The sequence below is a fragment of the Solanum lycopersicum genome, chromosome 5 (assembly GCF_036512215.1).
Source record: "Solanum lycopersicum chromosome 5, SLM_r2.1".
In the NCBI taxonomy this organism is placed as follows: Eukaryota; Viridiplantae; Streptophyta; class Magnoliopsida; order Solanales; family Solanaceae; genus Solanum; species Solanum lycopersicum.
Window position 1 is genome coordinate 64,989,364 of NC_090804.1, and position 12,749 is coordinate 65,002,112.

General features: G+C 28.8%; 1 protein-coding gene and 1 long non-coding RNA gene across 4 annotated transcripts; both read right to left on the bottom strand.

Moving 5' to 3' along the window:
- Positions 1–1,925: 1,925 nt before the first annotated feature.
- LOC101258068 (uncharacterized) lies at positions 1,926–6,698 on the bottom strand. 3 transcript variants are annotated; one of them, XM_069298224.1, is made up of 5 exons: positions 5,512–6,698; positions 5,131–5,229; positions 4,352–4,508; positions 3,284–3,385; positions 1,926–2,234 (listed from the first exon to the last, which is right to left on the bottom strand). In XM_069298224.1, the coding sequence occupies exons 2-5, from the start codon at positions 5,173–5,175 to the stop codon at positions 2,149–2,151; spliced, it is 390 nt and encodes a 129-aa protein (XP_069154325.1). In that variant the 5' UTR covers positions 5,176–5,229; positions 5,512–6,698; the 3' UTR covers positions 1,926–2,148. The 3 variants fall into 3 exon arrangements, with proteins under 3 accessions (XP_069154325.1, XP_019069371.1, XP_004240026.1); XM_019213826.3 differs by having other exon boundaries at positions 6,495–6,599; XM_004239978.5 differs by having other exon boundaries at positions 5,875–6,285.
- Positions 6,699–7,486: 788 nt separating this feature from the next.
- On the bottom strand, positions 7,487–12,395 carry LOC138348660 (uncharacterized). The gene is made up of 2 exons (XR_011221415.1): positions 12,323–12,395; positions 7,487–11,937 (listed from the first exon to the last, which is right to left on the bottom strand). It is a non-coding gene; the product is annotated as an uncharacterized lncRNA (long non-coding RNA).
- Positions 12,396–12,749: the final 354 nt, after the last annotated feature.

Genomic DNA, 12,749 nt, shown 5'->3' on the forward strand with positions numbered 1-12,749 from the left:
ATCGTTAGGGAAGACATGCATCACTATACTTGACATTGCATCTCATGGCATTACACATTTTATTATTGATGAACTTGAACATGTGTTTTGTTGATCTTGTGAGTGTTTCTCTGTGAAGCTTGTGACTGTTGAATATTGAGTTGTTATTGAGAATGTGTAAACTGATAGAGTGTGGTTATTGAGTTGTGTGTTTGGTAAACTGTAAACTATTAGACTGTAGCGTGGAGGTTTAGATATGGTGTAAGAAGTGCCCGTATTTTGTTCACTTAACTTGTGTTTAGAGGTTTGCTTGTTGGGTACCGCGTGGTTTGGTACTCACCCCTTGCTTCTACAAATTTTTGTAGGATACGAGCCTGGATCTTCGTGATACCTGTCATTCTTTTCGTTTCCGAGGCATCTTGTGGAGGATTGTGAGGTAGTTGCTTGTCATCTCAGCGAACTTTCCTACTCCAGTTTATGACTTTGTTTTTACTTGAAAGACAACTTCATGTTAGACTCCTATTTTATTTCAATTCTAATATTTACATTAGAGGCTTGTGCACGTGACAACCTGATTTTGGGGATTGAATTAATATGACTTGGTTTCATAATAGGAATTGTAGTTGGATTGTCATTTACTTCCGCACTTTGTTAGATATTTGGTTTTAGGCTGACTTATCTTGGTGGGATAAGACGAGTGCCATCACACCCATTTTTGGGTCGTGACATTATAGTACAACAAAAATATGAATAATTATAAATTATGTACGAATTGTCGGGGTAAAACAAGAAAAATATGAATAATTATAAATTATGTACGAATTGTCGGGGTAAAAATGCAATTGAGACATTAATCTATGAATTTAAGTTTTATGTATTAGTATTTCTTGTTTTTCATTCCCATTCCCATAAAAATGAATACTATGATTCGCGTTTCGAAGAGGCATGAATACAGCTGGGTAAGTGATCTTCAAGGGCATCTCCCCGATCCATTCTTCCCAACGCCCTTATACAAATATTTAAATGAAAATTAAAGTTACTTATATACTAAAAACATAACATATAACTTGCTATAATCAATTAAACTACAATTTTACCACAAAAACTCCTTGTATTGAAAAATGTATACTAGCCAATATTCTTTTTAACAAAAATAGAGATACAATAAGGCGAGACGAAGCAAGACAGAGTACACCCTTAATATGGAAGGACAAGGAAAAAAATTGCTTAAACGAGGTGGAACAAGACATCAAAAAAATTACTAATTAGCGTTTGGTAATAGATTTTAAAATATTCTTGGCAAATTATTTGGGTGAAAATTTAGGTGAAATTTCACCACGTGTTTGGCCATACTATTTGGGAAGTATATTTCACTTTTTTAGAAAAAAATATGATTTATACCCGTAAGTTCAAAATATATCAAAACTAACTATAAGTTTGTAGTACAAATTAATTGGATCTTTATTACAACAATAACAAATAGTGCCCATGATACTAGAGCAATGTGGTGATTTGGCGTGAGTGCAACAAACATCATTTCATACATCGCGAAGTAGACGAAACACATGACTTTGTTATCTTGAGCCGATTGTTTATCATTGTCGTCAATGATCATATTATTATTTAACATTCACCGAATTTTTCATCACTACTTTGGAATTAACGTAAAAAATTATGTAATACAAAGTAAGCAACAACTATAGAGGATGTTTTGGTAAAAGATAAAAACTTGGGGTAAAATTTCAATTTTTAAAAGATCCCCAATAATGAAATTTGACCAAAATACTAAAAAAAACTAGTATTTGAAAATTTGGGATATTTACCAAAAATATTTGTTAAATAATGACAAAAATTTATGAACAAACACTATTTGTCAAATTTTCCCCAAATATTATTTGAAAAATCTATAACCAAACGACCCTTTACAATAGTCATGAATTTAAGCATAGTACTAAAATTATAGTTCATAATTTCATATAACTATACCAAATAGTAATGCAACACAATAATCCCAAATTAGAAAATTTGACAACAGAGATAATTTGTTTTTAAGTTATTACATCAAAAGTGTAAAAGCCAAGTCAAGATTATTGGACAAATTTGTTATTTTGTCTTCAAACTAAATGGATTTAAATTTAAATTATAGTCACAAAATTACATTTGCTATTGTTACAATCTTGAGTTTCCCTGCAATGGCATCTTAATTTTCTTCACTTTGTTGATGAATTCTATCACAATTTCTGTCCTTTCAGCATCTGAATGATAAACACATAAAATTATTAGAATTTAATTAATTACTAATTCTTAAAGAAAAGAAGAAGATTAATGTCATAGTGAATGACTACTCCTTCTCTATTTATTTACTTGTCAATTTTCTTTATTATCAAGAAAGGACAATATTATTTTCGTTATTATACCCTTAATATATTATACATTGAGTTAATATCTATAAAAAATGTAATAAGTAAATATGTTTAGGACCCTATCAATTAATTGAGGTAAAATATTAAACTTACTATATCAATAATTATTTCTTAATAGATGTGTCAAGTTGAAATTTAGACATAATACATAAATATGCTCTTTATCTTGATCTCATTTCAAATTTATGCCCTTCAACTTTGGGTGTGCACAAGTAGACACTCAACCTTGTATAAATAGACACACACATCCTATTTGACATTATGACAATTTGCATCCTACGTAGTGTCCTACGTCACTATAACAAAAATGATCATTAGCGGCAATTAATCTTAATTACCGCTAAATATATATTTTTAGTGGCAATTGACACTCATTGTATATGTCCATAAAGTCTTTAGCGACAATTGACACTCATTGTATATGTCCATAAAGCCTTTAGCGACATTGGTTCTAATAACACTTAAATAATGCCGGTAAAGACTTCAACACTCTTTATTAATGTCAATATTTAATGCCGCTAAAAGTTATTTTTGTTGTAGTGCATGTTTTATGTCACGTAGGACTCGTGTGTTTACTTATTCAACTTTATACAAGTTTGAATGTTTACTTGTGAAGAACCAAAGTTGAAAGACATAAATATAAAATAAGTTGAAGTTAAAAGGCACATTCATGTGTTATATCAAATTTAAATAGAGGCGGAAGAAGTTAAAAAGGCACACTTATATATTATGTATTATATCAAAAATATAACCATTAAAATTAATTATTATTAAATTCAATGTTATTATAAATTTTAATAGTAATACATAAAATATAATTTTTAATTCGTCATTAATAATTACTTCTAAAAATATATATTTAAGTATAATTAAATTATTACCTAAGTTTGGTACTTTGTGGCCCTCTGGATAATGAATCACAACAGGATTCACGAAGCACCCCGCAAGTTCTTCTTCATGTAGTAGATGAGGATCCTTTTCACCTATACAAACACATAAAAAATAGAAATAAATTAACTACTTAAATGTTTATCAAAATTTTTTTAATACGGATAAGGCACAAGTAGTTATAATCGAAATTTTGATGACACATCTTAACTAAATTAAGATCTTATTATCTCCATATTTTTTTTTTGTAATTTTGTACTTCTTTTAATTTACGTGACATGCTTTGTGACTCTAGGCAGTTAAGATGCGTGAGAGATATTTAAATGTCACATAAAGAAAAAAGATGCATAAAATTACAAAAAAATGAATTCTTCAAGGGGCAATATACCTTAATTGCTCGGAAAAAAATTATCCTCACTAGGTGTTTATACCAAGCCAATGCGAAATGCATTATTACGTGATTTAATAAAGTAAAATAAACTATAAATGTAAACATATGATATACATATATTGACTTGATGTAAATATCCGATACCGATAAATTTTACTAAGAGCATATTTTACTCTCTTTAAGAAAATAAGAACCAAAAAAATGCAATACGTATTTTGATTATATTTGTATTATAATTAAATGATTTAATTTTTTTTATTCTTTACAAACAAAATGATATCTCCTTTAATGAAGGTAATTACTTTAATTTCCCCCACCCACTTTGATGATGAAGAAGAAACACTAGTCATAACAATTTCATGAACGGGCGAAGATAAAGCTAAACAACTAATTAACTAAGATGAAGTCATAATATTTCTAATTATATATAGTCTAAGGGAGTGCATGAATATAGATATTTGACGATTCGATAATAGGTTAGAAAAATATTTAATTATTTTTTTATTTTAAACTATAATTGAAGAATACCGATCGAAGAAAAGAACGTCTGAGTGAATTGTAATAATGTTAGCACAATTTCAAACACAAAAATGATAATAAATAAAAAAATTTTTTAAACAGACTAATTAAAAATATTAAGATGTAATTTTTTAGTGGCCCAAAAGAGTACCTATGAAGTGCAAAGATGGACACTCAATTGGACATCCCAATTCAATTCCTCCAAATTTTCCCCCTGCTATTAACATCACAAATTTAATTTTTGGGACTTTGGTTAGAGCCACTCTATCCCTTTGCATCCCTGGCATTGATGCAGCTATAACTGCTCCCTAAACAAATATTAAAATCACATAAATATATATATATATATATATATATATATATATATATATATATATATATAATAAAATTTCTGATTGACTTAATATAATATTATACAAGAATAAGAGAAGAATTGAAAATAATACTACAAACTATTAGTTTAATTCTCGAACAATTGATAGTCTTAAAAATATTTTTTTACTTGTTCAATTGTACTTAAATGTTACTCCCTCTGTCTGTCCCATTTTATGTTCACATTCCAAATTTTAAGAGTCAAACAAACCTATCTTTGACCGTAAATTTTTCATAGATCTTTTAAACATTTTGAATTATCAATTATTGTGATTCATAGTACTTTTTACGTTGTTTACAAGTATATAAATTTCATTTCAAAACAAAATTGAAGATTCCATGCACAAATTTGCAGTGTGTTTGACTCTCAAAATATTAAAGTGTCATATAAATTGAGTAAGAGACTCAACTCTTAAAAGAGATGAGATCACTTGCTATGCTATGTTACAGATATATCTAAGTTTATTTAGTCAATTATAAAATGTGTTTTAAGGTTATATAGTTTTAGAATTAAATTAATAATTCGAATGCAATAAGGAAATTAATAATAATACTTACCTGACTAAAACCTAAAACACCATCAAATGGTCCATACTTCTCCATATTAGCTTCAACATATTGAATACATTCTTCAAAATTGTAAATTTCCTTGAAGTCCTACAATGTAATGTTATGACACTTGAATCAAAGTGTGTCATCTAAAATATATATTTAATTTGATTTATGATACTTATTATACATGATTTAATATTTAAATTATATTAATTTAAATACATATATTGTTTCACCTCAATCAAATTTATGATGTAAAATAGTTAAGTGCGTATTTGTTCATATTTAGTATATTATTTGACACAGTTACATAGCCTAAGACAAAATTTATATTATATATAAATTAATTTTGCTTATAAGGAACATATTTCAAAACAATGAACTTACTCAATTGATCATAAAAGAAGAAGAAAAACCAGAACTTATGTTCTTGTTGCTCATCAGACACAAGTTTTAGCTTTCATTTATAAGGGAAATATTTCAAGATAAAACATGCTTAATTGACCACGATTTTCGTCTAAAAGTACAAATTTTGTGATAATCAGAAAATACTTAGTTCTCTCTAGCTCTTATTTTCTTCGTAAGCAGCAGAAGTTAGGTACTTCATTAAGATTAGTAAGGTAAAATCTAGCCCCCATTGATTGTCCTTTAATAAAAGACGGCTAGACATTGTATACGGATAAATTTGCTTTTAAACAAAAAAAAGTTCTATCCAAAAGAAAATGGAAAATAGCAATAAAGGAGAAGAACCTCAGTAGATTGGAACCATTCATAGTAGGGTGGATAAAAGATGTCATGAACATCCACTTTATCTTGAAGTAAAAAAGGTGCATCCAAGAACACCAAATCTAGTTTATCAAGTAAATATTGTGGCCAACCAAGTTCCAATTCTTTCTTAAATATATTAGCACTAGTTGCATGGCCATGGAGGCACAAAACTCTTGGCTTCTTCTCATATTGGTATTTTTCCATATTTAAAATTAAAGAAGAAAACAAGACAAAGAGTAATTAGCTCTCTATTTTGTCTTTATGCAAGTTATCCTTGAGGGAAGTTGTTGCACATACAAATCTTGTAAGATGGATATGTACAACTATATATATACTTTGTGAAAATTTTAGCGGTCTTTTATTAAATATAAAAGTATCAATACGGACTTATACAGACAAGTGAAGCTAGGTCTTACCTTCCTAATTCTAATGAAAGTATCAATACGGACTTATACAAACAAGTGGAGCTAGGTCTTACCTTACTAATTCTAATGAAAGTATCAATACGGACTTATACAAACAAGTGGAGCTAGGTCTTACCTTACTAATTCTAATGAAAGTATCAATACGGACTTATACAAACAAGTGGAGCTAGGTCTTACCTTACTAATTCTAATGAAGTACCTGACTTCTACTTCCAACCAAGAATGAAGAAAGTAAAAGTTAGAGAGAACTATGTATTTTATGATCATCACAAAATTTGTAATACAATTCATAATAATATTACAAATGATATTGAGAAAGATATGTCAACATTTATCAATTTTTCTTGTATTTTTAATAAAAAAAGTTTTTAATTTTGTGTCATAAATTTTATAAATTATATGAATTTTATATAATAATAATAATAATAATAATAATAATAATAATATAAACAAGGTAAATAAATAACTTTATGGGATAAGTAAACAACTTAAACTTTATCCAAAAATATCTCAAAGAATTAAATTTTGGATATGTATGATGAAAAAATAAAATAAAATATTAGAAAAGAAGAGAAAAAATGAACGAAGATGTTATAAATTACCCAACATAAAACTTTTGGTTGCATTTACAGATTTACTTTTAGTATTTTTTAACTTCATTTAAAAGAAAAAAGATTTGTATGGTCTTTTTTAAATATTTGTGGCAATCTTTGAACCACATAATTGTGGTCATTTAGTAGCTCTACGAATTAAATGTGAAGGGGACTTTGAATTTAATAATAATATAAACCAGTTTATGGAAGTGATAGAACTGGATAGAACTCCCTAAAGTTTAAAATGCATAGTTAAATGAATTTGGTTAAGAAATTATATGAAATTAAAAGACGAATAAAGTAGGGAGAAGAGAAAGATTTCTTATTCATCTTGAAGTATATTCAGGATTTATTGATCTTTCACCAATCTTATTTACAATAAAGGAAAACCCTTTATTTATAGGGAAAACCTTACTGGTCTCCAAATAAGATTCCTAATCATATCCTACAAGGACTCCACGTAATTAGATATTCACTATAATACAAATTGTTTATAACACCCTCCTTTGAATGTCGGTAGATTATGTGCCTCGTTAAAACCTTATTAGATAAAACTCAGTGGGGAAAAAAATCTAGTGAAGGAAAAAGAGTATACATATCTAATAATATGCATTATGGATGCCTCATTAAAATCATTACAAGGAAAACCCAGTGGGACAAAACCTTGTGAGGAAAAAAGAGTACATCGCTTATTAACTCCCCCTAATGACAACATCATTTCAGAGACTAAAATCTTCGTTTTCCAAGTTTGTGCACCATCTTCTTGAAAGTTGTAGTTGGTAGAGACTTGGTGAATAAATTAACAATAATATTACTTGAACAGACCTCTTGCATGTTGATATCACCATTCTTGGGAGCCCATGAGTGTAGAAAAACATTGACGAAATATGCTTTCTTCTATCTCCTTTTATGAATTTTCGTGAGAGTCAAAGATTTCTCCAAGTTCCTTACTTTAACTTCTTTAAGCAAATAATCTGTTGCCATTTGCAAACTCTTCAAGAGTTTCAATTATAGTTATCAACTTGCATAACAATACTTGTATAAACTCTACACATTTTGAATCTATTTAATTCTTATAAGGATGATAAACAAATTTTTCAGAACCTTGTATATGCTAGATTTCGAACCCATTGAATATTTTCATATTAGTTTTGTCAAGTGACAACATTCAATATTAGATGTATGACAACTTTTAGGGCCTCGATTGCAAGTCAAATAAGTTTTATGCTTACCAAGATGCACCATTCCACTTTTCACTTGATAATTATTTCTACACCAGCATGCTTTGATAGTCGTAGAATTTAACAATATTGCATGCTATTGTATCAAAGATGTCGTCAACGATATATCATTTTGCTTTGTTCACAATATGACATAACTTATTGAGATCTCATCACTTCATTATTTTTAGGTAGCTACCCCTCTCATGAGGTTTCATAAAGTGTTATGTCATAGGCTCCCCAAGAGCACACTTATCTTCTTATTATGATCATTTTGATTTTTTGATCCTCTTCCTTTTTCAAAGATTATTTTATTTAGAATTGATTAGTCTATCATGCTTCATGCATGTCGTAGACTCTATCTTTAAGGGACATTCAATAGAAGTATTTATAATTTTTGTGTTGCTTCTAATCTCTCTCTTATGTTAGACAAACTAACATACATCTCAATCTATGGAGAATCTATCCTTGTGCATCAATGTATATTCATTGATTATACACCACATATCAAAATAATTAGATGAAAAATATTTGATCTCCGACCATAAATCAATTGAAAGAAAATTTAATCATAATTTATCGGCCTGATGCGTACAATTACTTTTGTATGCAATATCGTATTTCATATCAACATATGAAGCTTTATTTTCATAAATAATGATTTTACTATTTGAGACATTTAGTGTCACATCATCTTGAGTATTTTTCAATATTATCAAGATAAATTGTCTTGATTACATATTTTGAAATTGTGCTCTTAACTCAATTATTTTTGCACAAACAATTTTGTGAATGTCAAACTACATGTTGACAACAAATGCACATGTGATTATCTTATAAATGCATCTTTTTATCATATCACATGATAGGTGAACGAGCCATATTCACCTTTTATACTTTTCAGAATTTAGGAATTTAGTCCCAACTGTAATTGATCCAATCAACTTTATCACGAGAACAAGCAACGTAAAAAATTATTGAAGAATCTTCTACTTTTTCAATGTATGTCCATTACTCAGTATGCACATCTTTGGGATGATCAAATTATTCATGCCAACTAATAAAATTATTAGTACTCGTAGACTTCAAGTTTATTACGTCATGTGCCTTTTGCTTAAGTAATTTCTGATTTACTATTATATGAGTAAATTTCAATTTTATTAATCTAAGAGTAATTTTCAGAGTTATTTCTTCTCAATTACTTCACCCTTTAGGTGAGATCCCATCATTGAATGAACTAATCTGAAGAAAATTGTGCATGTAACATATTATTTGTGCCAACATTTTTGCAAACATCAAGTTGCGAGATAATAATAGGCACACAGGAGACCATATAGAAGAAACATTTATTAGGACCATTAAATGTCTAAACAATCCACTAGGTGGATGACTAGGTCCATAAATATTTGTATACATTCTAGAACGCAGAGAATTTAATCTCAACTTTCGTTTATGATGGTCACACAATTAGTTTGTCTTGCTAACAATCATTACAAGAAAATTCACCATTTAAAAAATGATGTCCATTTTAATTTTCCATAATTCGTCTAAACATTATAGACTAATGATGTCTTAGACAATCATGTCAAATTAAGAAAGTATTGAAATTAGAAAACTTTTTATTTATCATAGAATGTGCCTCAATTGAACTAATTCTTATCCAATACAAGCCTAAAGATAAAGTATGAAACGTTTCTATAATACATGTCTTCTTAGAGACATTCTTAATGATACCACATCGTTAACCAAAGATAGCAATCTTTCTCATGCCTAGCATGGTGGCTTACACCTCATTCCCTTTAGAGAATTTTAGCATTATCAAAAGTTCGCATTCTTCATGAATGAAACGCAAATATGTGAGCATATCAAATAATGATAACTTTAGTACCTCACTCCATATCTATATGCATTATTCAATCACTTGTCTTCTTTCAAACATATTATGCACTACAACCACATTCACTTTACGTAGTGGAGCAAATTCAGTAAATTTAATGACTTCTCATCAAAAACATATTATTTTTTCTTGGCCTAAGTCATCGATAGCCCCTTAAAGTTGTCCGCATAATTCATTTAGACACCTCAACTGAGACTCTTACCAATTAGACACTTTAATATTAATAAATATTTACCTATCAAACATAAAATAACAATTACCTTTACAGATATTGTGCGTGTAATGCACACTCCTTATCTTGACAAAAATTACGAATAGAACTACGACACGTGACATATGGGCCCATAATTTTAATTTTAAAAGATAAAGAATATTTTCCTTCCTTTAATAATATATAAAAAATTAAATTGATAAAAAAAAATCTTTCTCCCCACCCTCACCCCCACCTAACTCCCACCCCATCTAACTTACTGCCCCTTTTTTCTTCATCTTCTTCTCTTCTTCTTCTCTGTTGTTTCACAATCACCATTTCTTTGCATAACAAAAAAAAATGCCTAACCCCATCTCATTCCGAATTCATCCACCAAATGTTGTCCTCTTTCATTTTCTTCGTTATATGCAATTTCTCAAATGGTCCATTTTTTCTTCTTCTTGAAAATTCAACAGGTACTTTATTTACAGAAAATGAAAAAAAAATGAATCATAACAAAAGACAGAAAAAATTGAAGTTTTTAAAATGGTGGGTTGATGCTTTCACCGATTTTGAACAATCTTCATTTTTCTTCAAATTATCGTCCTTGTGAAGAGAAATTCGAACTTCGGATACAGAAGAGACGGTGGCGGTAGGCAGCAGAAACAGAGGCTGCTAAGAGAAGTGATTTCTTCATGTTGTTTTTGGATGGAAAAATAAGGGATTTTGGGGGAATTGAATGGATGGTAGTTTAAATGGTGGGTTGAAGGAAGATGAGTGTGGGTTTTTTTTTTTAATGATTTAAAAGATTTATGTTTAATTAAATTATTTTTTTATATATATTTAGTCAATGCATGCCAAGTGTCAACAAAGTAGGTGTTAATATTTTTAAAAAAAATTAAAAAAAGTATTCACGCGCTCAGCAGCAGTGAGATACACTTATTTTGTCACATCAGCGTTTTGTGTTTAATAGGCACATTTCTTGATAATTTAGGTGTTCAATAGGTATAAGTCCTAGTTCAGGTGTCTAAATGAATTATGTGGACAACTTTAAGGGGCTGCAGATGACTTAGGCCAAAATTCTTTATTCATTATTATATTATCAATATGGTGCATTGAGACTCACATTCAATGTCTTATCCATATAAAAGTGTCTTAGGTCACAAATCAATGGATATTGAACCCAATATCTTATCATCATGGTGCATCAGGACTTTAACCCAATGTCTTACCTTCTTTTTGTGATTGGACATAAATCCATCGTATTATTCTTTTGGTGCGATAAAACTTAAATACATCGTCTTACCCATAATGAGGCTCAACCTCAAGCCTTCAAATTTTATCACTTTTGATGATCATTAATATGATCGTAAATTATAATTACACACAAAATAGAGATTATTGACTTATTATAATCAACATTAATAGTTAATAAATATAGCTTAATAGATCACATACCTCATATAAAGATTGAAAACATACCTTTCACTAAATTGTGTTTATTCTCTTCCCAGTCGATTAAAATTAAATGTATAGAAAGTTGATAAGCCTCTTTAAATACTTACTTTAGATGGTACCTTCAGATCTGTTACATAAATAATTATAATATAAAGATAAATCATACCTTGAAGATATAAGAACCTTATTGCATAACTTATGCAAGATCTCTTTCGTACTTTTCCCGTCTTCTTTATCATTCTTTAAGAATAGAATAATCGTGCTGATAACATGTTATGAAACTATATGAAATTAGAAGACGAATAAAGTAGGGAGAAGAGAAAGATTTCTTATTCATCATTTATTGATCTTTCACAAATCTTATTTACAATGAAGGAAAACTCTTTATTTATAGGAAAAACCTTACTTTGATCCCAAGTAGGATTCCTAACCATATCTTACTACTATAATACAAATTGTTTATAACAAATTTTATATAATAATAATAAATATATAAATAAATAAATAAATTTATGTGATAAGTAAACAACTTAAACTTTATCCAAAACTATTTTAATGAATCAGATTTTTAATATGTATGATGAAAAATTAAAATAAAATACTAGAAAAGGCGAGAAAAGATGAACGAAGATGCTGTTATAACTTACCCAACATAAATCTTTTGGTTGCATTTACTTTTAGAATTTATAAAATAATAAATATTAACTTTATTTAAAAAGAAAAAAGGTTTGTATGGTCTTTTTAAATATTTGTGGCCTTTTTTGAGCCACATAATTGTGGTCATTTAGTAGCTCTATGAATTAAATTCGAAGGGGACTTTGAGATAATCTGTGTTGTCCTGCTGCCATGATTTTATGAGTGAGTTTAAAGAAGTAGGGTGTTGATCGTAATTTTTTTTATTTCCCTCTCAATTTACGGATTTCACATTAGAGTTTTGACTAAATTTTGTCTGCATTCTGTAGGGTCCATTTTAAAGTGGCGTTTTGGTTTCAAAGTCTATTATGGAAGCGGGCCCCTACTGGTAGTGATACCCCGATCTCATGGATGAAGGCTAACATTTTCTATTGGAATAGG

Coding starts and splice junctions, on each gene's coding strand:
- LOC101258068 (XM_004239978.5), bottom strand. CDS start 6,096: ATGGAAAAATACCAATATGAGAAGAAGCCAAGAGTTTTGTGCCTCCAT. Junction 5,230..5,874: donor AATGGTTCCAATCTACTGAG/GTTCTTCTCCTT, acceptor ATTACATTGTAG/GACTTCAAGGAAATTTACAA. Junction 4,509..5,130: donor GTGTTTTAGGTTTTAGTCAG/GTAAGTATTATT, acceptor ATATTTGTTTAG/GGAGCAGTTATAGCTGCATC.